This window comes from Vombatus ursinus, unplaced genomic scaffold (genome assembly GCF_900497805.2).
Source record: "Vombatus ursinus unplaced genomic scaffold, bare-nosed wombat genome assembly UNPS02014798.1, whole genome shotgun sequence".
Taxonomy (NCBI): domain Eukaryota; kingdom Metazoa; phylum Chordata; class Mammalia; order Diprotodontia; family Vombatidae; genus Vombatus; species Vombatus ursinus.
The window spans coordinates 65,011,049-65,037,315 of NW_020954576.1; the positions used below are offsets into that span (position 1 = coordinate 65,011,049).

The 26,267-nt window shown below is 39.6% G+C and overlaps 1 protein-coding gene across 1 annotated transcript in view; it reads right to left on the reverse strand.

Annotated features, from left to right (window-relative positions):
* LOC114049683 (UDP-GalNAc:beta-1,3-N-acetylgalactosaminyltransferase 2) overlaps positions 1–19,482 on the reverse strand; it is a 37,317-nt gene extending 17,835 nt beyond the window's left edge. The window contains exons 1-5 of the mRNA XM_027871006.1: positions 19,341–19,482; positions 9,095–9,242; positions 7,391–7,491; positions 5,774–5,967; positions 3,229–3,324 (exon numbers count right to left, since the gene is read on the reverse strand). Coding sequence (XP_027726807.1) covers positions 3,229–3,324; positions 5,774–5,967; positions 7,391–7,491; positions 9,095–9,242; positions 19,341–19,482 — 681 coding nt within the window. The remainder of the gene's footprint in view (positions 1–3,228; positions 3,325–5,773; positions 5,968–7,390; positions 7,492–9,094; positions 9,243–19,340) is intronic.
* Positions 19,483–26,267: the final 6,785 nt, after the last annotated feature.

Below are 26,267 nucleotides of genomic sequence, written 5' to 3' on the forward strand. Positions count from 1 at the left end.
CTCTACTGCCTCTCACCTCTACTATTTTAATAGCTTTCCATACTGTCTCCCAGCCTTACTCAGTGGCCTAAGAGACCTTCCTAAAGCATCTGCATGACCAATAAACTCCACTGGCTGCTGAGGACTCCAGGATCAAATATAAAGTCCTCCTTCTGGTATTTAAAACTCTTCACCACTGGGCCTCTTCCTATACCTCATTGCACTCCACACTGTCTGGGATATAGCTATGGCCAACTTGCTATTCCTCACAGACAACAACATTGCATTTCTAGCTCTCTGTCTCCACCCTGGCTATTCGCCATGCTTAGAATGCTCTCCCTTTTTCTTTCTGCTTCTTAGTTTCTCTGGTTTCCTTCAAGACTGAGTTCAAATTTCATCTCCTCTGGTGAGGGAAATGGGGGACACAATGCGTCCCTACATCTCCCCATTCATTCCCTACCCAAAGCTGCTAATATCCTCCTCCTCCCACATCACCTTCTATCTACTCTGGATAGACCTTGTATGTACCTAGTTATTTACATGGAGTGTCCCTCCATCATAATACAAGTTCCTTGAAGGCAGAATCTGAGTTTTTGCCTTTTTTTGTTTCCCTACAGCTTAGCAAAAGGTCCACTCTGACTCTGTACTTGGTCACTGACTGATGATCCCAAAGATAGTTGAGAAATTATATATTTACCCCTAAACTAAATGAACCCAGCAGCTTCAGAGTTGACAGTTCTTCTCTATCGACTATATCTGCACTCAATGTCAACTGTCGTTCTTACCATTTCTGACTTGTCCTTCATATCTCCTTTAACAAGGCTGATAATATAGAGAGCAAACCTGACTAGCTTAATTCTGTACATAATTCTAAATCAGTAAGTTATTGCTGAAACGTGGTTCTAACTCTATAGTGGGTAGGCTTGCTATTATTTTCAGGGTTCATAGCAACTTTTGGGGGAAATTAGAGGCAGGATTATTTCTGAGTTTCCGGATGGATAAGACTGTTAAAAGTCTGACAGACAGAAGTGAAGTATTTCTCTGAAATACCTTACCTATTACTTTCAAATTAGATAATGTATAAATGGCATAAATATCTACTAATGAGGTTATTCTTTCTATAAACTTAAGCTCTGCAAGAAGTAATTCTACAGATGAGGTTAAAAGCTGTAAACACTTAAAAATTTTCTATTTAAAAAAAAACATAATTAATTCAAACAACAAGCATTTTTAAAGCAGCTACTCTGTACAATGCCCAAGTGCCAAACTCATAGTAGTTTGCTGGGTTTTTATACTAAATGTCCACAATTCTCAGGAAATAATTTTATTTCATGAAAAACAATACAAACATTTTAGGAAGAAATTAATCCATGATTTTAATTCTATTTTGGAACAGATTTTTAAACTAAGAAGTACAACACTTGCAAAGTCTAATTAGAAAAAAAAAAGATCCAATGAGGATGCTTACTAAAAAAAGAGAGAAGGCAACAGTCAATATTAATACCATTCTGTCAAATTTAAAAGACACCTCTCTTTCTGTTAACAAAAAGATAAAGTACATTCACAGCAAATATACTTTATGAGGCTTTTCTGGGGGCAGGGGAACTGTCTGCTGTGTCAAAAGGAAATATATTAATAATTTTTTTTAAGCTGACAAAAAGAGGTAGAGGCGGAAAGAGATTATCACTATAGGGTTTTGGCTCCTCAGCAAAAACAGGGCTATACATAAATACAAAATAAATCTCTAGTTGATTCAAGTGAACCAAAACAGGCTAATTTTTCAAATATTGAAATGAGTTTTGGTTTTTATGCTGAGGAAATGTGAAATTAGACTACGCAATAGTTTAAGTGGCACATGCTGCAGCTTTCATTTACCTCTTTGACCCCACACTGAGATTTATGCCTCAGTGAGTTACACAATGAAAACATTTCAAGAGATCTGCTTACTTGACAAGCTGTGCTGCTGACATACTACCCTGGGAGGCTAGTAAGTGAACATTCCAGGAGGGAATAAAATGATGGCCCAATCATATACTCCCTTCTCTTACATGGAAGAAAGTGACCTCTTTGTCTCTCAATCAATCATTCTCTGCTGACTCTATTCTCGCAAACTCCTTATAACTATTCTTCTTCAGTGCTAGTAAGTTTGATGCAGCAAAGCTGGAATTCATCCTTAAAATTTAGCATACTATAATCTAGCTTCAACAAGAAAATAAGTGGATTTACAATAGGAAACTTTTTAATAGCAATAGTATTACTTGGCATACCTAAGAAAATCTGCAGAAGTCCATCAGTCTAAAACCTAAAAAAAACTGGGCTAAAACTTTAGTTTTTAGGCTCTTGGTAAGTATGTGAATAACCAAAAATCCTACCTGCAATTTCAGCACTGATACTGTCAGAAGCATCACTGTGGATGTTGATAAGGGGAAGATAATTTTTGTGAATTTTGAGAAATCTTTTTCCTCCCTTTTCTAAGGCTGGGGGAGGGAGAATGGTAATTCTTTGACTAGTGGGTAATGAAGAACTGATGGCTGGCTTTCTTCCTCCTTTCCTGTCTGAGGGGTTCACCAGATGCTGTCTAGTCTTTCACAGAGAGGTTGCTATACAGATTCCCCCCTCCCTGCTCATCACCGTGCAGTGAACTGAGACGCCAGATAACTTCAGCTGGTAAAAGTGCAGTTACTTCACAAATCAGCTCACAGGCCAAATGTCAACAGCATGTTAGGAGGTATCTGGGTTAGCACGAAAGGATTAAGGTCTCCATTTGTCAAGTCATTGTCAAGCATTGACAACTCATTATGAGAGGCCCCTGACTGAACCAAAACTGCTCTCCTCTTGTTCCTTGAACAGAATGGAATCCATACACACAATCAGCAAGGATCTTACTCATAAATTCACAGTTGCCTTATTATTTCTTTCCTGGATAAGACTAACCCTAGACATGTGAAAAAACAGCCCAACATCAGCCTGCAAATCTTACAGTGCTTGAAAATGCAAAGACTCAGGAGTCTTCTAATAATTTCACTAATATTTTAGGAAATCTCAAAAATTTGCAACTGAATTTGCATTCCTACTGCCCCGATAAGGAAGCCTGGTAAGGAATTAGACAGCAGAGCTCTCTCCTGGCTCACAAATGAATGCTGGTCCAGCAGCTTGTGATCGATCCCGAGTCAGTTCAATACGTGCAGTGTCACCCCTCCCTGCCCAAGTACAACACTAGTGCTTCAGCCTTCTCTTCCCGGCCCGTACCTCTGGCAAAATGAATTGCTCCACCGGTTTGTACCATAGTCTGTTGACTTGTACTCCACAGCTGGGGGGACTGAAACGAGCACTAAGGAGAGCATCCTGTGGGCACAGAGTCAGGGGAAAAAAAGTCAGGGGAGAAAGTCACTCTTCATACCTTGTTAAATATATTATTAGGAATATTGATATTCTATTTGGTTTAATCAGCATTAGTTTCTACCAACCCCAGACCTCTCTTTTCTCCTCTTCCATCTATCATCAAGTTAGGACACTGAATCTCCCTCCATCATGCCGATGATGTCATTTAGTTTTCAAACTAAAATGATAATTCATTCTAATTTAGAAAATAAATATGTGCCCCAAAGCAGTTGGGTATGTGAAACATTGCCAAATGAAAGGAGAATGGGGGTGGGGAGGTATAGGGGTGTGTGTGTGTGTGTGTGTGAGAGATATCCTACATCAAGAGAAGGTGAGACAAAAACCAAGCCATGGGGATATAAAGATGGCTGATTTTCATTAGATTAACAGCCTATTTTCTTTGAACACGGTTTTAGCCAAAAGAATGTATTTATTTACATGCTTAATATACACATTGACTTATGAGGGGAACATCTCATAAAAGCTATTAAAAGGACACAAGGTTTCTAAAATTACAATTTTTTGTTAGGATTTTCTTCTGTTAAATATCAACTTTTACAAATGCTGCAGGAACATGTTTTTGCTTCTTTAGGGAAGTAGGTGTGAACATCAGACTTACATGCAAATAAGGTCTTATAACCTTGGTGGGAGGAGGTAGTGGGTCTGAACATAGTTTTGTGTGGGGGCTTTTGAATACGTGCCAGTATCGACTTAAGCTAGAAGCCACTTTAGAACAGAGACTGTTAACTTGTCACCAGTTACATACAACATCATGTACAGTAAGCAGCTAAAGGTCAAATCAATAACATGGTCAAAGCACTGTACTTATGAATTGGGCTCCCCTGCTGGTAGCACACTCATTTAGAATAATGAGCTGCAGATACATCTTCATCCACTACCAAGACAATTAAGTATCTGATGTTGGCAAGTCACAGCAGGTCCTAATTTCCAGATTAAGTACGGTGGCATACTAAGGACTACAACTCTCACATCACTTAAAGGATTTCCCAGATAGAAGAAGTCTAACTTAGGCATAACAGATGGAATTATATGCTAATTGGCTAATTATATGCTAATCATTAACTTGATGAGGCTCTTCTCATAGCAATAATACTAGATTGTGGTCAAATACATCCATGTCAATGGAGGGGCTCTATGAATATAGCACCCACACCAGTGGAACTACTTTCCCAATTCTACTAAGACTGCCCCTTCATTCTACTTCTCTCACTACTTGCAAATGAGTATTTTATATTTTTGGAAGGAAATCTGAATTACAGGCTTAGCTGGAAGAAATAAAACCAGAGACCAAGTAGTTTAATCCCTGGCTAAACAAGAGTTCTGTCTACATCACACCTGATGGGTTACCAAGGATGGGGAGAACTCTACTTTGCTTGAAGACCCCCCATGTGGAAAGCTCACTCCACTTTGGGATGGCTCTGTTGGTTAGGAAGCGGCCTAAGTTTCCCGTCTCTTAAGCAGAACAAATCTAATTCTTCAAATGAAACACTATGCAACAATACTCACCACTACAATGGAAATTTTTCAAAGTAACTGAAACATATATTGATTGGATCTATAAATACCTCACTCTCTTTGCTAAAGAGGAAAAAATTTTAAAAAGACAATATTTATGACAAAAAATATAGATAATAGTAATGAAAATATACTAAAATTGAGCGAAATTAAAAATTACAATGGCAGCCACTGGCCATAGAAGGAGAGTAAAATAGCTTTAAAAATTTGGTCTTGGGGCAGCTAGGTGGCACAGGGCACCAGCCCTGGAGTCAGGAAGACCTGGGTTCAAATCCAGCCTCAGACACATACTAGCCATGTGACTCCGGGCAAGTTGCTTGACCCTGATCGCCCTGCCAAAAATAAGTTAATTAAAAAAAAATTGGTCTTGCACTATTTTTCCAGAGTACAGTAAATTATAACTAAACAGTAGTACAATAATTAGGGAATCTATAGGGAATTCATTGCTGTTATTTTTCTTACTGTGACATTCTTTTTGAAAACCAGGGACAATTTTACATATTCACTAATACATGAGTACAATACAATTATACCACAATTCTTTACTATCTTCATTCAGATATACTTTTGGTTAAATTGTGTTCCCCCAAATATAATTAGTAGTATATAATAACCTAATATAATACATAGCGTAGTACAAAATAGAATATAGATGGTAACGATATTACCAGAATTACAAAAAGGTTCCATCACATTAAATAAGGAAAGGAAAATCAAGTTTCTGAGTCAGGCAGCGGCAGACTAATTTTGTAGACCTTTTCTACGGAAAACAAATTTAATATTGACAAAAAACAAGTTTAATACTGACAAGACAGGAAAGAAGTTAAGGGATGAGGGAAGAGGGTTGGAAAAAACAGTTTGTGAAGCAGGGTAATACCTCCTGTTCTGCTTGATACACCTTGACAGTAATATTCCTCTGGAAACCCACATCACCAGCGTCATAGAAGACTCCAAGACTAGTAATGACAATTGGGTAGAGAACTCGAAAGCTCACACTGACAACTTGATCCTCAGAGAACCCTGCTGCAGTTCCTTCAGGAAGACTGAATGCCTCGATTTCCTGATTTAAAACTAGGGAAGTAATAACAACTCATGTTTATACACCATTTTACAAAGCACTTTCCTCACAATAACCCTACGAGGTAGGTAGCAAAAGCATGATTATCTCCATTCTATAGAGGAGGAAACTATGATAAACTGCGACACAGAGTAAGAATCAGAAGAAATTAGAAACAGATGCTACATATACAAACCCAATGAAACCTTTCACCTATACCAACTTTTATCGTGAGCTGGGCTGCTAAAACTAAAGTGAGTAATTGCTTCTAAAAATAAACCAATTATTTGTTAGGCTTCTTCCTCTTCCCTCCAAATAGCAAGAATGGAGGGTGGAGCCAAGATGGCAGAGTAAAGGCAGGGACTCAGCTGAGCTCTCCCCTAAAACCCCTCCAAATACCTTTTAAAAATGACTCCAAATAGCAAGAATACCTACTCCACTAAAGAAGCAAAAACATGTTCCCATAGCATTTGTAAAAGCTGATATTTAACAGAAAAAAATCCTAACAAGATCCCTGCTGGCTACATACTGACTTAGAAAAGCACATATTACTATTACCTATGGTATATAGTATCTTTATTTATTTTGTTAAATGTTTCCCAATTAGATTTTAATTTGGTTTAAGCTACACGCCTGACACCTCTGCCCCAAACTAGAGCTGATCATCATTCACAGAAGCTTTACAATAAATAAAACATGTGTCTCTTTAGAAAGTGGATTTGAAATTTCCCTAAATAGTATTTCAAAATACCACAAAGATGAAGTAATTCCCTCTTCCCCAACCCCTGCCAAGAACTGCTCAAAACTTCTCATTCTGAGGACAGAGGTTTATTGAAGATTAAAAAGAATGTTTTCAAAGCACATTTAAGCTCTTTATTGCACCATGCTGTAGAGTTCCAGTTCTAGTTTTAATTTTACTTTTCTGTGTTATGGCAGCTTAAGCTCAAGGATTCTTGGGAAAGTCACAAACACATACACTACAAAACTGAATATGTAATTAATTTGAAATATTTTTAGAGAATGTGATTTGAATGAACAATACGGTAAAAATGACTTTGCAAGGAGTTCAAAACTCAGTAACATAATGTTTATCTTTCTCCTCTATTATATACGTAAGGAACAATTGCATATACTTGAAACACCAAAGTCCGATCTTCTGATAACATAAAAGAAAAAGAAAAATCATGTCCTTCTGAAATTCTACACATGCCAAGAGACTCCCATCTGTATCCCAATACATTAGGAGGTTTGCTAGGAAGTGGGGGAGAGAGGTTTAATTTTGTCAAAAATGACTACATACTGCTAAATTCAGCAACTCGAAATTAATAATCTCAGTATTGTGACTGACGGTAACCGTAGGGCCAAAAAGAGAGAAAAGCCTAGAGTGGATGAACAAAATCAAGATAACTATGAACACTAATGTGGTGTGGCACTCACCGGGATTAGTGATGTTCAGCAGTTTGCAGGAATAAGGGTCCTCTCGATCTTCCCCAGGCACGTCACAGCCACGAGCACCTATTATGAACTTCACAAGCACACTGAGAGATGTGTTGGCATTAACATCAATTAATAGTATTCTATCTTGACCATGCAGCTTCCTCCTATGCCCATTTCAAAAGCTGTCCTTTTTGAGTCATAAGTACTCATTAAAATTAACTTTCTAGCTTTGCTTTACTTCATGCTGAAGGAAAACAAGCAAACAAAAAATACTAAATAAACAGAGGCTCGTTTCTAACCTTACTCTACTACTGAAAGTTATAGATCCTACCTTTGGCCACCACTAAAAGAGGATGGCCAGTAAACTCCTGGATTATGACTGTTTCTTTATACTTCTATTATTGAGGCTACAGCATAATTTTAAAAAGAAGGTCTACATCATGACTCTCTAATATGAAATATAAGACTTCTGAAGTTCAGACACACTTTGTAAAAACACAAATATACTTTTTTTTTAGTTGATGGCCAGTCAAAGCAGAATCTTTTTCTTTAACAACCAGTTTAGGGTATATGAATATAAATAGAAACTATTGATGATTTTAAAAGTTTCTGTTGTAGACATTCGTCCTAGATGGCTTTTAGCCATGTTATATGCACATTCTCAAACAAAACTATAAAGGCAACAGATGTAATTGCAGGAAGAAATTTTTACCTAGGCTTACAAGGATATCCAATCAGTTTCAAAAACAAGCCACTAAGATTATTAAAGTGAAAGCAAGATGAGGCAAATTGGTAAAAGATAAAATGCATTTCAATTAAGAAATTCTTTTCCAATAATTAAATAATAATTTTCAAAATTCACTTATACACGATCTGAAGGATTACAGTCCTACAATTACTTAGGGATCAAGACATGAAAGAACCTTTAGTAAATGCCTTCAAAAGAATGAAAACAGTAGGAAATAAAGACTTGAAATCTGTATTTCTTAGAGCTAACTGTTGGTGACCATGAAATTCACTTTCAGTAATTTGGCTCTTAAGTTACCCAACCCTAAATAGCTTTGGGTCGATGCCTGCCAGAAAGGCACATCAATCCACCACTATAAACCTCTCCTTACATAGATATCCCTTCCACTAATCCCCACTATCATCTTGAGACTGGCTAGTCAGCTGACAAGAGAGAAAAGGGCACTGAGTTTTTGTTAGCCTGTTATGTGTTTTATCTAAAAGCCAACAGATAAGGTATTTTACCAAAACTCCCTGCAAGAAACTTAAGAATAAGAATACAGTACACATCACAAATATTACTTCACACAGGACTTAAATTTTTCCACAAAATTTCATTTTATGTGTACCTTGATTTTAAAAAAGTTAATTTTGTGGAGTTAGTGAGAAAAAGTTTATGGCATAGCTACATAGTCAATGTGTAATATCCCTCATTCTAAGGCTACAGCATGTAAAATACGCTATTTTAAAATTAAAACACTGGTATTTAAAATAAAAACATTCAACAAATACTCTTCTCCCATTATATGATTAAAAGTAATTCAGTTAAATTCATTTCTTGGGCATAACTGTAGCTAGACATAATAACTTCTCCTACACTGGCAACAGTCTAATCTTCAAAATAAATGTTCAGGATAACTGTTTCCTACTCTATGTTTCTATATATCCAGCAAGGCACTGAAATACGAAACAACTTACCGTTGACTTAATTCTGAATGCTGTTTCAAGTGCTTCAACCAGGTGTTCCTGATCACACTTCGTAGTTCATGATTATTTCGAGCTGACAGCACACCAACTACCACATCATAATGTCTTGATTTCCACTGAGGAAATAAAGTCAGTTGATCTGGAAATAAGTGATAAATATTTAGATGCATCCTATGCATCAAAAATAACCACAGTACCAAAAAAATGTATGTTAAAATTTTAAAAAAATATTTAAAATAGAAAAATATTTTAAGACATTTGAAAATATTTGAAAAAATAAAATATTTATTTCAATATTTTAAATTCTTTAAACCAAAGAATCGGTTTAGGGAAGCAAGTCAATCATCATTCTATTCCCTGGATAGACAAAACCTAAATATTCTCTGCTTGAAGAAGTCAGCATCTTTCAATAACTCTGTAACCCTTTAATGTTAAATAATTTTAGGGTCAACAAATTCCTTATCTAACAACCCAAAAGTGTGGGGGGAAAATCAGCCCTTTTGGAGAAAGGAACCACCTAAGGTCTTGGAGAAAAGATATTCACTTTATAGTTTACAGATCAGTAAAAGATAAGATTTCATTCACCTTAAGTTTAAATTTGCTTAGAGAAGACCTGAGGACCTAGCTGAAAGGAATGAGAGAAAAACATGTTAGAAGTAGGGCTGTCCACTGTGTTCTCCTCTACTGACCAGTTTTAGAAACTTCAGCATTAAGCACACAAAAACTCAAACAGGCAGGGCTCAATTCACCAACCTTACCTGGTCCCTCCTCAATCAGAAGCAGGGAAACTTCAGAGAAGACATCTCCCAGAGGTACACATTCACCAGGTTCTATTCAACTATGGCAAAGACTGATGGCAAATCCTTTTTGGGTTTAGTGCAGCCAGGGAGCTCATGACAGCAATCTACCTACCATTGCAGTGGCTTCTCAACTCCAGTCATATCTTTTGAATCAACACTTCTACTCTTCCCAGGTCTCACTCCAAGTAAATGCATCATGCCCTAGCAATATCCCACCACATGGAATATTCCTTTTCAAACCAGCCCTTGCACTTTTCAAATCAGCCTCTCTCACCCCCACCTATATTTTCAACCAACATTCTTTCAACCACTTTTGCGTTTACAGAAACTTGGCTCCACCAAAGAAACCCTATCCCTTGCAAACTTTTCCACTTGTGAAGACTTCTCCTCCCACTCCCTGCCTTCACTCACTAGGCCACAATTCCACCTTTACTCTTAAGAGGGTTATTTGTACCACTCTTTCCCCACCATCACTGCTATTATATACTGCCTTCCAAGACATTCTCCCATCTTTTTTTTTCCCCAATGAATTTATTATCTGGCTCATAAACAATTTTCTCCACCCTATCCCCTGCTATTATCCTCAGGGACTTTAATTTCAAATTGATAATACTTTAGCAACTTGATCTCTCAATTCCTCAACCTCAACTCCAACTTCTTTCTCTATCCCACTTCAGCCACAAACTAATACAGAAACATCTTAGCCCTTACCAGTTCGAAGAATTAGCTCGCCTCCAAGATGCATAAGTTTGAAATCTCATTAACTGACCACAACCACTTATCTTTCTTTCCCTACTAAACCCTGCTCTGCACTACACACTGAGTTTAAGATGCCTAGGGGGACATCTAATTTGAAATGTCCAGTAAGCACTTGGTGATGTGGGTCCTTATCACTGACTTAAATAAATTCAACAACCACTTATTAAGTGCCTAATATGAGGTGGGCACCTTGTTTTGTAATAGGGACCCAAAGACAAAAACAAGAATTTTATATTCTATGAGGAACACGTTTACATATATGTAAATGTAAAGTAATTTTAAGAGTGAAAGTACACTATTGGGGAGAGGGATTAAGAGGAAGGGCTTTGTATAGAAGGGGGTACTTGAACCATGCCCTGATGAAGGATATGGACCCAAAAAGGCAGAGGTGAAGGGACAGTGCTTTCCAGACAAACAGGACAAAGAAAGTATAATAGGACAAGGAACAACAATTTGGGGAAGAGATGGTAGGCCAGTTTCATACCAAATACATGAAGGAAAACACTTTGATCTAGTCTCACCAAAGAGGGTTCTTAGTCTTTTTTATTTCATGGATAATTTTGGAAGTGTGTTGAGTCCTTCTCAGAAATGATTTTTTTAAACGTATACAATAAAATACACAGAATTAGAAAGGAAATCAATTTTATTGAAATGACATTATAAAAATATTTTTTAAAGTTAATGGGTCCAGGATTAAGAAGCCTTGTATTAATAGGTCTGTCTCCTAATGTTACTATTAAAAGACTTTTCTATACAAAATATTTATAGTTGCTTTACATATAGTAATAGAAAACCTAGCAAAAATATTTATGTCTAAAAACTGGGAAATTGATTAACCTGTGTTACCAGCACAAGGAATTGTCATTGTATTGTATGTACTTCAAGGATCTGTGATTTTTGTTGGCATGGGCATTTCTTTTATTGATGCAGACTGAAACCCCTCAAACAGCATACATATGGCCTTTGGCAGTTTCCATGACCAGCCTGGTAAAGAGCCCCTCTGTGCTTAAATGGGTCTTTAGACAATGAATACAGATGCAGTTTGTTCCTGGGCCTATACTTGAAACCTTAGCTTTGGGAACTCAAGGTCACTTATACCATCATGAGGCACTGGAATAGGACTTTATGTAAAACAGGCTGCAAAAAATTACAAATATAAAGAATAAAAAGAAAATAGCAATGAAACGTGATACACAGATGGATAAGAAATCAGGGCATTAATGTCTTTTTTGAATTCAAAATGTAAATAAGCTTGAATTTTATTCCTTATTTGATAGATTTTTGTATTTTTCCATTTGTTGAAATTGTCATTAATAAGATTTTGGCAAATAAAAGCAATAGGAAAGATTTTTTTTTTAAAAAAGGAAAGCAATTTTATCCTAGTTTGCTCATCAACTTTGTTTCATGGGTTGCGATGTCCAGTGGTGCTAATAAAGCCTAGCTAATAGAACATCTGAGGCAGCTGGATGGCTCAGTGGATAGTGTGCTAGGCTTGGAGTCAGGAAGACCCGAGTTCAAATCTGGCTTCAGATATTCACTAGCTGTGTGGCCCTGGGCAAGTCACTAAACTTATGTTTGCTTTAATCTACTGGGAAAGAAATGGCAAACCACTCCAGTGTCTTTGCCAAGAAACCCCCATGAACAGTATTGGCATGCTATGGTCCACTGAGTCATAAAGAGTCAGACATGACTTAAAGACTGAACAACAAAATATAACGTTCACACTGGCAACACAGACTACAAAATCAAACAAAGTCTTCAGGGGCACAGAGGAGTCAACCCAAATGTAAAATGAATATTAAAGAAATGAATTGGAAAATATTCTAGTAGGATGGCAGCCAAAATGACCTAGCAGTAGGGTAGTAAGGCCAAGGTCAAAGCGAAGGCTGTCATCCTATCAGTAACTTAGGAGGGCCTGGACCAATTCTCTCTCTCTCTTTTTTTGGCTACACAATGGGGTAAAATGACTTGCCCAGGGTCACACAGCTAGAAAGTGTTATGTGTCTGAGGCCAGATTTGAACGCAGGTCCTCCCGAATCCAGGGCTGGTGCTCTATCCACTGTGCCACTGAGCTGCTCCAGCTTGGACCAATTCTCAAGGTCAACCAAGTTTTTCAAACAGATAACTGAAAATTCCCACCTTCTCAGAGACAGAAAGCCAAGTTGGGAAGTGGACCAGAAAGACTTAAGTCAAGCAGGTTGAAAGGGTTAGAACACACTCTAAAACTTTCCTACCTTGTACTCCCTTTCACATTGCAGCACGCAGGGAAGTTTTTAGGAAGCTTATTCAGCCTGCCACGATGGTTTCTTTACTCTGCCTATATTTCTATATAGGCTACTGCTAGCTATTAGCATCCCATTTTGAGCAGGTTAAGTAGAGATAAGGTGAACAGCTAGAAAGTAGATTACACAGCCCCAAATATTCGAGAGCTGAACGTTAATGGCTCTATTCTATCGAGAGGCATCAAACACACAGGTCTCTTCTTCCCCACAGATTAAAATATAATTGGGAAATATTTGACAAAATAAACAAAAATATAACAGAATGGCTTTCTAAGTCAATATGTAGTCCACAGGGATCCTTGTGCACAGTTTAGTAGCCCCACTTCTATTTGACACTACTGCTCTACATTCTTTCACTTGGAAACTTCCATCAGCTCCCATGAAGATTACTCCCAAATCTAAACATCTAACCCTAGTCATCTGAACCTCCAAATGCCGTCTGGAAACTTCAAACTAAATGTCCCATGTCCATCTCAAACTCACCTTGTACAAAACAGAACTTTTCTACAAAACCTACCTCCTATTATGAATTCTCTATTCCTTCCAGTCACCCACGTTCACTATCTGAGCATTATCTTTGACCCTTCACTCTCCCTCACCCCACATATTCACTCACTTACCAAATTTTGTCATTTCTATCTCTACATCTCTCCTATCTCCTTTCTGTTGACATGGCTTCCTCCCTCAGATCAAGCCCTCATTCTTGCCTGAACTACTGTAATATCCTCCTCCATTAAAACATGTCCTCCTTGACGGTAAGCACTCTTATTTTTGTCTTTTTATCTCTAATAGCTAGGAAAGTGCTTGGTACGTAGTAGATGCTTAATAAACTGTTGCTGATCGATTAACTAAACTCACTGGAAGCATATAATGAGATGAAAGAGATCAGATGCTCTATAGCAGAGGTTCCTAAGCTAGCACCCCCTTAAAAAAATACTCAGCACCCCCCTCCCTGAAATCTACTCTTTAACTTTTTTTAATTTGTATCATTTCAGAAAAATAAATTTTAAAAAGACACATCTTAAATGTAATAATTTATTGTAAATTTGTTTTTTCTGCATTGAAATTTTGATGACGCAATATTATGTCATGTAACTGTACAGCAGTGTAAGTCATTACATGCTCATATTCCTGTTGATGCATGCTAGATTTCCCAACAATGTACAACATGCTCGCCTGCTAACACTGGCTTGTTAAAACCTATAGGCGGACTTGCACTGATCAGTTATAATTTGCATTTTGTGTGTTTATTTGGAAAATAATGTAATCACTACGACTTTAACTCTGTTACACAACAGATGAAACATGCACGCAAGGTTTTTCAAAATTTTCTTATCTTTTCTTTCCTTATGCTTCCACCGCCCTTTATTTTTATTCAACGCCCCCCCAAATGCACCCAACACTACTACTGCCTCCCTGCTGGGGGGGGGAACGACACGACACTTTAGGAATCTATGCTCTATAAGCCTCATTATCTTAGCAAACCATTATTTTCTTGTACTTCAGTTTCCTCCTCACAACAAAAGTATACATTTCATTCATTGAAATAGGCATTGATACCTTAGTAACATAATTCTTGGGAAATCTGAATGCTGTCACTATAGTAAAACTTAAACACTTAATTCTTGGGAAATCTGAATGCTGTCACTATAGTAAAACTTAAACACTTTACACTGGTCTTCAGGGGAATATAAAGGAAAAACACTAAGTGCACTTCCCTTCTCTCTCTAGAGAGGTGGGAGAGTACACCACGAAGGTTGTATACATTGTCAGACACTGTGAGTTTAACATCACTGCTTTTTTTAGAAAGGTTTCCGAGTGGGCAGTATATATGGAATCTTGAATGTTGCATAAAAAAGGCATCAACATACATTTTTAAAAAACTTGAAGTGTCTTACTGGACTTGGGGTTGAGTCAAATATGGGCTCTGTCCACCTACTTACAAACTATGTGACATTTGGCAACCTCTCTGAGTCTGTTTCCTCTTCTACTTGATAGATATGGTAAGACATTATTAATACTTCGCTTGGGGAGGGGGCTGTTGTGAACAATCAACCAGTCAATAAGCATTTATTAATCACCTATTATTTACCAGGGTCTGGGTATACAAAGACAAAAATTACGTTGCTCCTGCCCTGAAGGACCTTATATTCTATAAAGCAGACAGACAGACAGACACACACAGTCATTTCGAGAGGTCAGCCACTAGCACCTGAGTAGTAATCAGGAAAGGTTTATTGTACAAGGGGCTTTTGAACAAAGTCAAGGGAAACCGGGGATTCTAGATGGTGGAAGTGAAAAAGGTGTCTACTGGGTATGGGGAACAGTCAGTACAAAGGCTCACAGATGGTAACTGGAGTCTTGTAAAAAATCAAAAGAAAGCCAATTTGGCTGCAGGAGGAAAGTAGGGAGTAATGTATGATAAGGCTGGAAAGTTATGGTAAGGTCAGATAATGGAGGGCATTAAATAACACAACAGAAGAGGTTATATTTAATCCTAGAGGCAATGAGGGCAACTGGAATTTACTGGGTAGAAGAGTGGCATAATCAACAGGAAAATCTCTTCAGTAGCCACATGGAGGGATTTGAGCAAAGTTATTTTATTAACTAATGTACTTTATAAACACGAAGACCTGTGTTCAGCTCTGCCTCAGACATGTAATAACTGGGAAATTTTGGGCAAATCTCTGGGTCTGTTTCCTCATTTGTAAAATGTGGAAGCTGGCTCTCTGAATTCTCAAATTCTTTCCAATTCTATCTCTATGGGATGAACTCATCCATAAAACAGAAGACAGAAGAATGGAATAGAAAGCAGAATCTAACAAGGTGTTTCTTACAAGAAACATGACTGAAAACTAAGGGCACAAAAAGTTAAAATAAGGGGCCCTAGGGCAAAATCTATTATGCTTCAGATGAACCTTAACTCTATGATCCTATAACAAAGCATCTTTTTTAAGTACTTACTCTATACAAAGCACTGTGGTCAGTGCTGGAGCTACAAACAGAAACACAAGACAGTTTCGGCTCTCAAAGACCCTCACATTCTAATAGGGAGACACACATAAAGAAGGTTTCAGCTGCACATCAGATAGAAAGGCCAAGTAGCAGAGCAGATGGTAATGTCCTGATTTTCATTAGAGACTTCTAACAAGGAAATCCACAATTGTAGAGATCAATTAGACAAGTTCTACTTTAATTACAAAGTCACTGAATATGCAGAATTTTCAAAACTGTGCTATATTTAAATACAAAATAACATAAATACCACAGAAAAGAGAGTAATAATAAAAAGTAAAATAAAATCAACATTTATTGGCAACAACTACATACAAGGCACTATGTTCCAGAGGCTGTGCAAAGTCTACGATAAGAAGTTTTTCAAATTTATCTCCATACCTAAAAATAAAACATCAAACTCAAGTGAAAAAACCCACAAGATTAAAATAGATTACTTCACATGACCTTAACCAAAGGTCATAGTTATGTTTACTATAACTAATAATTTGAATCTGTTCCCTTGTGTACAATAATAATTTTTTGTATACATTTAAACAATCAACACTTAATAAAGACAGGATCCACAGCCATCTAAAACATGGAAACGACTCCAAAGAAGCAGCTACTAAAAAAATCATTGCAATGTACTTTCTGTCCACAGTGCACGTTATTTCAGCTTTGTTCTTTCATTATCACCCCTTTATTCCATTAATTTAGTGCAAAAATGGCAGAAAATAAAAACAGGAAATGGTATGTCATTATCTAGTTATGCTGCAGTAGTTGTATCCAAGAAGGCAAACTCAGACAAAATATTCTCTTGCATACCTATAAATGGCAATATGCAGTCTCCATAAGACTATCTCTCTTACAGAAACCAGATTTGTAAAAATTAATACAACATTAGAGGTAAAGAAAAGTAGCAAGCCTACCACAGCTTCTTCATGCCTAGAACGTTCTCCCTCCTAAACTCCACCTAAGGAGCCAGCTTCCTTCAAATCCCACCTTCTTTTTTTACAGATAAGGAAACAAGCCCACAAAGAAAAACCCAGGACCACCTAGTTAAGTGTCTAAGGCAGATCCTCTTGACTCCTGGTCCGGACTCCTGCAGGTCCTCTTAGCCCACTCCCTCAATTACCCTAGTGTTTAATCCACTAGGAAGTGGTCCAGCTCTCCAAAGTTCTCAGGTTCCTTGGACTTGCATAGGGCCATGCCTTAAGCAAATCTACCCCTCCTTTATGGAAATATAACAGCAGCCTTTAAACAGCTTTAGATTTACCACATGGAAAAAGGTAAAACATTTGTTTTATGTTGTACCAAGAGGGCACAGCAGGGGCCAAAGGTTGATCACCAGGAGGCAGATCTACCTAAAAACAAAAGTTTATCTCAATTAGAGTTGTCCAACAAAGGAATGGGTTTCCTCTGGAGAGATTGTTACTGTTGTGGTTGACCTTACATACAGAGGTAGGATTACCAAGTGAGATTCCATAAAAGAAACTCCAGCATTGGGTGGGATTCTGAATTAAACTACTTTTAAATAACCTTCAAATTCAAAGGTTCTATGACCCTATTATATTGGGATACATTAGTACATGAGGGCATCACTGGATTAGATATAAAATAATCATTTTTAGAGGTTATGAAGCTTACAAGGCTATTTTCTTCTATGCTAATTAATGACACCTGGGCACAAGGTGGTACAGTAGATAGAGTGTAGGGCCCGGGGTCAGGACCTGAGTTCAAATGCACCCTCAGACATTTGCTAGCTGTGTGACCCTGGGCAAGTCACTTAAACCTGTTTGCCTTAATCCACTGAAGAAGCAAATGGCAAACCACTCTAGTATCTCTGCCAAGAAAACCCCATGGAAAATATTGGTGTGCTATGGTCTTCAGTGTCATGAAGAGTTGGACATGACTGAACAATACCACCAACAACTAAATTATGAGCATAAAGTTTACTTATTCTTGTTTATGTCACCCCAAGCACCTTGTAAGGGCATATACACCCAGAGGGTATTCCATAAATACCTGCTGACTAACATTATGAGTACATCATGCTATTAAAAAAAAAAAAAAGCCCATAAAGGAAACCAAGTAGAAACCTAGCAGAAGGCACAGGGCATTACTGATCCTTAAGTGTGATAAATTACTGCTCATTCCAATTTGGAGAAACTTAAAAATCTTTTTTCCATGGAACTTAAAAGAACTGCAACACTAGATATGTCATCAAATCCTATTTGAACAGGACTTAATCGTAAGGGCAACACAAAGAAGCCTCTTCAACTTGCTTGTACTGCTTCTTTCAGGGAAACAGAATCAAAACAATAACCAAAAAATGTTAACCTATCAAGGTCTAAGAATTATCACTAATTAGTCAGAACAGTTAAGGATTCCCAAATATTCCATTCTTGTCTTATAAACTTTTGGTTACCAGAGAATTCTACTTTTTAGGGGATAATGGATAATTTCCCAGAAGAATTAAACATAAAACAACAGATATGCTCCCTAACCACTCTAAAGGATTCTTATACAATCACAACTTTCTTTCCTAATCGTAGTTTTTCTTCTTAAAATGTTTTGATTAACCGAAGCCTGAATACTGTTTTCCAGGGCCAAAGACCTTGTGCTCAAGAGCAAAGAATTTCTTTTTAAAAGAAATACTTCACCAAAACATGGATATGATCAAATAAAAAAGGACTTTGACTATTTTCATTTATACTCTATTTGGTGGAACCTGAGAACTAAATTGAAACAGAACTTCCACCAGAGCCATGCCTATTTCAAGTCTGGATCCGTTTCAACTCTCTCAAGCATGCAAAAAAAAACAAAACAAAACTACAACACTTACAGCAGTTATTCTTCACACAAAAACCAGATTTTTTTTTTTTAAAGGAAGGTTGCAATGGGTCCCAACAATCCTGTGTAAACAAACTTTGAGCTTAGGGAGAAATGGGGTCTAGAACAGCCCAAAGCTGGCCCTGAGCAAGTCGGACGAGGCCAGCCTGGACACAGGCGAAGGAAGGACTTCCAGTAGTGATTACGTGTGTGTATGCGTGTGCATGCATGTGTGCAAAAAAGGCTGGAAGGAAAGGGAGCAGAGATCGCTCCCGCCGGCGAGGTTTTCTGTATGGAGAATAAGAAAAAACACACATATTAGCTTTCGCCGGTACGTGGCTTTTACTCTAGGATCAGATGAGAAAGCTCCTGCCAAGGTTTAAAGCGCTGCAGAAGGTTGGTCGTCACTATTGTGACTGTTTTGCGGTCTCCCTCACTCCTGCAAATCTCGGTGGTAAAGCGAGGAGGGTGGGGGGGGGGCAGACGAGGCTCGGAACCGGCCCCTGCCCCTCCCCCCGCGGCGCTGAGACCCGCCCCCCGCCCCACCTCACCTTTCCCGAGGCTCACCTGCAGGGCCGGCCCCGGAGGAGGAGGAAGAGGAGGAGGAGGAGGAGGAGGCGCAGGCGGGTGGCGGGGAGCGCAGCCGCAGCCAGAGGTGCAGCGCGGCCCCGAGCAGACACGGGCACAGCAGCACCAGCCAGTTTCGCATTGGCCGCCCCCGCCCGCTCCACCTCGCGCCCCCACCGCGCCGGGCTCCCTGGCGTCCCGGGGTCGGAGGAAGGCTGGGGAGAAGGCGGGAGACGGAGGCGCAGGTGGGGAGGGGATTCCCCCGCGCGACCACCCTCTCCAAGACAGTGCGCGCGCGTGCACCCGCCTGCCTGACCCCCGCGTGCGTGGACAGGATCCTCGCGGACTCTCGGGGAAGATTTCCCAGACCCCCGGCGGAGGCGGAGGCGGAGGCAACGGCGGTTCAGCTACACGAGGCCCCACCCCTTCGGCTAGGCTTCTCTCATGGCTCCTCCCACCTTTTTTCTCAACTCTCCGCCCCTTTTCCTACAGGCCCCTCCTACTCTGGGCAGAAGGCCGGGAACTGAAGTTCCACCCCGAGCCCAGGCAGGGGGCGCGCCCTTACCCAATGAAACCTGAGAACTATAATTCCCAAACGCCCCTTCTCCTCCCCGCCACCAGCTCTTCTCAGCACACGGGAGCGGGGCCGATCGGCGTTCAGAAATGTGCGTGACGTTCACGAAATCTGCTGCCGCCTAACGGACTGGGGAAGCCGGAGGGAAGGATATTCGTGGCTCTGCGGCTGCGCGCCGTAGGGGCAGCCATGCGTGACAGGGGATGATGCGTTTGCCCTAGGAGTTGTGGGGTTGAGAATCGTAGACTCCACCGGGTTAGGAGGGCACTCAAACCCCAGAATTCACCACGCCGGTGGAAACGGAGCCGGCGGCCCCGGGGGCTGATGGGAAAAGCCATCCCGAGTAGTTGCGGGTCACTCGTAGGGGAGTTGGTCTCTAGGGTGAGCCTTTAGAAAGATGTCTTCCTTTTGACCCGGAAGAAGATGCCGCGATCTTCACGTTTGGCTGCCGCCTGTGTCAGCTTACGGAACCAAGGTTTCTAGAGATGTACTACCCCTCCCAGGGCGGGAAGGACTGGTGGAACTAGCCCTGGGAACGACCGCCGCGAATGGTGCCGCTGATGGCAGCCTACCCCCTGTGAGCACGCCAAACGTCCTTCAGACCTTGTAGCCTTCCCCACTCCTCAGTGTGCCGATTATCGATCCATTGCCAGAGCTTGTTATTCCTGTCTCCGTAACATCTTGTATCAGTCCTCTGGGTTCAAATCCTGCCTCGGACACTTAGGCGCTGTATAGCCATACATATACAAGCCACCTAACTTCTCAAATCATCGATTTCCTCATCCGTAAGAGGAGGAGGTTGGACTAAATGACAGTAGTAAGGCTGATTAAATGATGATGATAATAGCTAATTGCTTTGCAAACCTTAAAGCACAATATAAATATTAGTTATCATTTACATGTATTTATATATCACTTATGAACACGATAGAAATGTTATCATTTAGGTATCTATGTCATTTATGTGTATAAATACATATTTATATATCATTGCAAACCTAAAAGTACAATATAAATATTAGCTATCATTTATATATATCATTTATTTATATATATATCATTTGTGTATTAAGTTTGCAAACCTTAAAGCACAGTATAAATATTAGTTATCATTCACATATACATATATATCACTTATGAACACCACATAGATGTTAGTTATTTGTGTATCTGTGTCATTTATGTGTACAAATACTAAATTATATATCACTGCAAATCTTATCATCATTTATATATATCGTTTATATAAATATATATCATTTGTATGTATCACTTTGCAAACCTTAAAGCACAATATAAATATTAGCTGTTATAATCACATATATATGCCCACACACATACATACATACATCTCAACAACACTGCAAGGTAGATACTATTATTATCCCTATTTGACAGATGAGGAAATGGAGGCTGAGAGACTTTAAGTGACTTGCCCAGGGCCAAAATATCTTAAGGCAGGATTCAGACTTAAGTCTTACTGATTCTTCTAAGTCTAGCCATCTAGCTGCCTAGGACCACTTCTCACTAAAAGGGAGTCCTGAAGCCCATTGGTATTACATACTCTCCTTATTGGTGGAGGTCAATGCCTTCCCATGGATGGGCAGTGGATAGAGTCATGGAGTCAGGAAGACCTGTGTTCAAATCCTACCTCAGACACTTAATAGCTGTGTGACCGAGGGCAAGTCACTTAACCTCTGTATGGCTTAATCCACTGGAGAAGGAAATGGCAAACCTCCAGTACCCTTGCCACGAAAACCCCATGGACAGTATGGTGCAGGAGGTCATGAAGAGTGGGACACAACTGAACAATGAACAGGGTAGGGTGGAGTTGGTGAGAAGCAGAGAGAGGAGAGCTCCCATACATTCAGGTCTCTTCAGTGTCTGTTGAGTGCCTTCGGGTCTCTTCTCTTTATTCAAATTTCTTGAGTTGCTTCTGGCTTAGTTTGGAAAGAGAAGATTGATTTTGCCAATTCTACTTAAGGTTGCTGAAGTGAAAATAAGACAACTCTGGGAAGAAACCAACCTGAGAGCTGACAATCTCCATCATGTCCCTATCCCCACTTTGCTATACTAGAGACTTTAGGGAACTTCCCCTTGGATGAGATCTAGGAGCTCTCTCTTATGTTGGCTTCTTCCCAGTGTCTTATTCAAAGAAAGTGAAGAAACCTGAGCAGACTAGAACTCTCTCTTCTCTTCTCATCAACTACACCCTGCCCTTCAAATGTGACCAGGGCATTGATCTCCACCAGTGAGGAGAAGGTCCCATGCCAATGGACTTTGGGTTCCACTGTTCATGCAGTCACTGTCTTAGTTGAGGCCCTCATCAGCTTCAGCCTATTGAGGTGGTCTCCTAATGGTTTGCCTCAAAATTCCCCCAATCCCAATTCATTCTCACACAGCTGCAAAAAAATTTTCCTTAAGCCCAGGTATGATCATGTCACTCTAATAAACTCCCATGGCTCCCTGTTACTTCTAGGATCGACTATAAAATCCTTTGTTTTAAAGTCTTTCACAATCTGATCATAATTTATCTTTTCAGCCCCATTACTTACTACTTTACATACTCTGCAGTCCAGCTAAATTGATCTCTTTGTTTCTCACATAGGACACTCCTTCACCTATTCCGTGCTTTTGCACTGGAAGTCCCACATCCCTTCCCTAATCCTCCCAAAAGCAAGCAGTATCTTTCCCCACCACCTTGTATTTATTCTGTGTATGCTTATTAATGCACATGTTATCTCACCTAAGGCAGGATTCAAACTCAAGTCTTCCTGATTCCAAGTCTAGCAGTCTTATCGACTATGCCTTCCTTGAGAGCAGGAACTGTTTCATTTTTTGTCTTTGTGTTCCCAGAAAATCACAGTGAAGGTCAATGAGGATGAATGTCTAGGAGTGAGCTAAGGCTGGAAGGTCTAGGAGATTTTTTTTTTTATCATACACAAGCATTTCAGAATTCAAGATCATGGAATTGGTAGTAACAGTGATGGTGAGATCAAGCAATCAATCAACAAGTATTTATTAAGCCCCATGATTTCCAGGCCCTCCACATCTTCCTCTTTTCCCCATCCCTAAATAATGCTCTGGCCTCAATTTCCTCACTTCACTGCCTTGCCTCAATAGTTTAGCAATTGAACTATATACACTGACCTCCACCCACCTGTATTCTATTCTCCAAAATCCCTTGCTCTCTTTTCCTACAGCTGCTTATAACCTAGCAATCTTTAAACCTGGGTCATCCCTATCATTTCCCCTTTTACCTCCTGCTCCTATGCTGTTGAAACCCTTTTGAAAAAGTCACATAATCATGCTGATGGCCAAGACACCCCCCAAAAAAATTCTGGGCTCATATCAGGTCCAATTTTAGGCTCTGACTCAAAATACCAATCTCTTTGGGTCCTTGCTCCCACCCAAAGATTACATGGTGAATCCCATATATAGTTTGAGTCTACTTCAGTACAAGTGATGGGATGTGGGCCCAAGCTGAGACCTTTGCCCCTCACCCCAAAAAGAATTTGGGTCCACTTTGTCTGCCAGCCCCAGGAAACCCTTGAACTTTCTTTGAACTCACTTGGTGAGGGAAGTCTCAAGCAGTTGCCTGATAATCCACTCAAATAGCCATTTTTTATCTCCTAGGCCCAATCTTCCAATTCTTTGTTACCCTAATTAAGCCTAGCCCTCCATTGTCTATTCCTGGATGGCCTATTCAACCTCCCAGTCACTCCCAACAAGATCCTCCCTAGACCCTCCCGTCACCCCAGCTTACTGGCCACACCCATCAAGACAACCCTTCTCCCAGCCCCTTCTCCAGGCACCCCAAACTACTTGACCACTCCTAGATCCCTTCCATAGTCTTTCTGTATGTAAGATCCATCCTTGCCACCATTTAGGGCCTGAGACTTCCTCATGCCTGTTCATCCTTACAAGTGTCACAAATGTTCAGATTCCTTAAGAGTCTGGCCTATATGGCTCATCTTTAATAAACTTTGTCTTTGGCTGAAAGAAGGCTTGGGTCGAATACTTTTGGGCAGAACCCGTGTGTCATGATTTTGAGGTTCCAGCACCCCTAACTTCTAAACCTCAACACAAGTACTCAAGGTAAAAAGTATACCCTGTAACAATGTAAATGGAAAGAACACATCCACTAAATTGAATGCTGTATGATTATGATGATCAAACTTGGCCCCAAAGAAGAGAGAAGAGACTGCACCTCTCTCTATTGTAGAAGTAAAGAGCTGTGGGTATTAGTGCAGAATGTTGTACATACTGTTTGGCTCTGTGTGTTGGTTATATCTGAAGAACTTTCCCCCGCCTTTGTTATATTGCTCTTCGGTGGAGGAGAGGAATGGCATATAGTGTGAAAGGAAGGTGATATAAAAACAAAAGATATCAGTGACAATTTTTAAAAGTTACAAACTCAAAAAATCCTTCACTTGACCTTGCCATCCTTTCAAATTATCCTATCTACATCTCACCTCCCTTTCTCTGCTAAATTCTCAGAAAGAGTTGTAAGGACAGCTAGTTGGCACAGTAGATGGAGAATTAGACAAAGTTAGAAAGACCAGAGTTTAATTTTGACCTAAGACACTTACAGGCTGTATGACCCTAAACAAGGCATTTAAATGCTGTCTGCCTCAGTTTCCTCAACTATAAAATGGGGATAATAGTAGTATCTACCTTCAAGAATTGTGTGGATCCAATGAAATAATATTTGTAAAGTGCTTTGCAAACCTTAAAGTGCCATATAAATGCTAACTAGGTATAATCTCATCCACTGCCTAATTTCTTTACAACCTACTCACTTCTCAGCTCCTTGCAATCTGGCTTCTGACTCTATCATTCCTAAAACCACTATCCCCAAAGTTACCAGTTATTTCTTGAATGCTGGCTTTGATGTGCTTTTTCTTAGTTCTTTGTTCATTTCAGGGAAGGGCCCAGCCCTCCATGTTTACTCCATTCCTCTCTGGGTTCCGCTCCTGACTCTCCAGCATGTCCCACCAGCCTCTGACCCTAGAATATCTCTCTACACCTATGGCCTCTTCCTCTGATTGGTCAATTCCTCCTGGAACTCCCACGTGAAGGAAGGACTCATCATTCTTCATTCTTCTCCATACTTTTCTCCTGACTCTGTAGACTTTTTTCTCTAGCACGCTTCCCCACCATTTTCAGCTGCTTCCTCCTTTAGAATGTGAGCTCCTTGAGGGCAGGGACTGCCTTTCATTTTGCTCCTATTTGTATTCCCAGTGCTTAGCCTGGTACCTGGCACAGAGTAAGTGCCTAATAAATGCACGTTGACTGAATACCTGTTGTGTATGCCAATAGAATATAAACTTCTTAAGAACTGGTACCATTTCATTTTTGTCTTTCTCCCAGTACCAAGCATGGTCCCTTGCCCACAGGTGCTTAATAAATGTTCATTGAATTGGAGAAAAAGATTCCTTTGCCCCTATTACAAATTCATGGTGCAGAACAAAAGGTGACATATAGTACAATGCATATGGCAAGCAAAATGAACACATGGTAAACTATGGGAATGTTAGCTTCCTTAAATGTTATTTAAGGAAATATATTCCCTTCTCTTCCTTTCCTGAAATATATTGCTAGACAAACATCCTGCAAATGAATTGAAGGGCAGAATACCTGAATGCCAGGACCTTACCACACTGACCTCTCTTCAGGACAAATCATGAGCAGGGAGGCAAGTGATTCAACATCAACATGACCTCTGCACTTTTGATACTGCTCCCTTGGTAGAATAATACTCATCTTTACCTGGTAACCTGTTTTTTGGCTTTTTTTTTAAATTAAATTTCCTCCAACACAGTTAAAAATAAAAATCAATCACATTTGTCCCTTATTTGTTCCTCAAACTCTGCCTGTTTTCTTTCAATTGCTTTGGAGGCTTGTTACTTGTTTGACTCAAGATTGCCTGAGTATCCAACACTGTATGAATATCAAATCACTCTAAGTCATCAGCTGACTATGTTGATTGTAAATCAATCCCCGGGTGCACTGAATAAAGTTTTAATGGGATCCATGGAAACAAAATCTGAATGATAATGTCAAAAGGGATGGTCTAAGAAAAATAGCAAGAGATCTTTTTTGTTTGTTTGTTTTGTTTCCCTTGTTTGCTGTTTCCTAAAACTGAAAATTACTTCATACAGCAACAGCGTTATGTATCTTCCAAACTTAGCAAACATTTATGTTTTCTAACAGTAGGTGGCAATAGCAACTTGGGTGGCTTGCATTAATTTGTCTTCTATATAAAACATTGTCATTTGGGCAAAGAATTGGTAAAAGCTAATTTGGAGCAGTTCTGTTCTTACTCTCGTGCTGCTGAGAGGCCTGTCAAT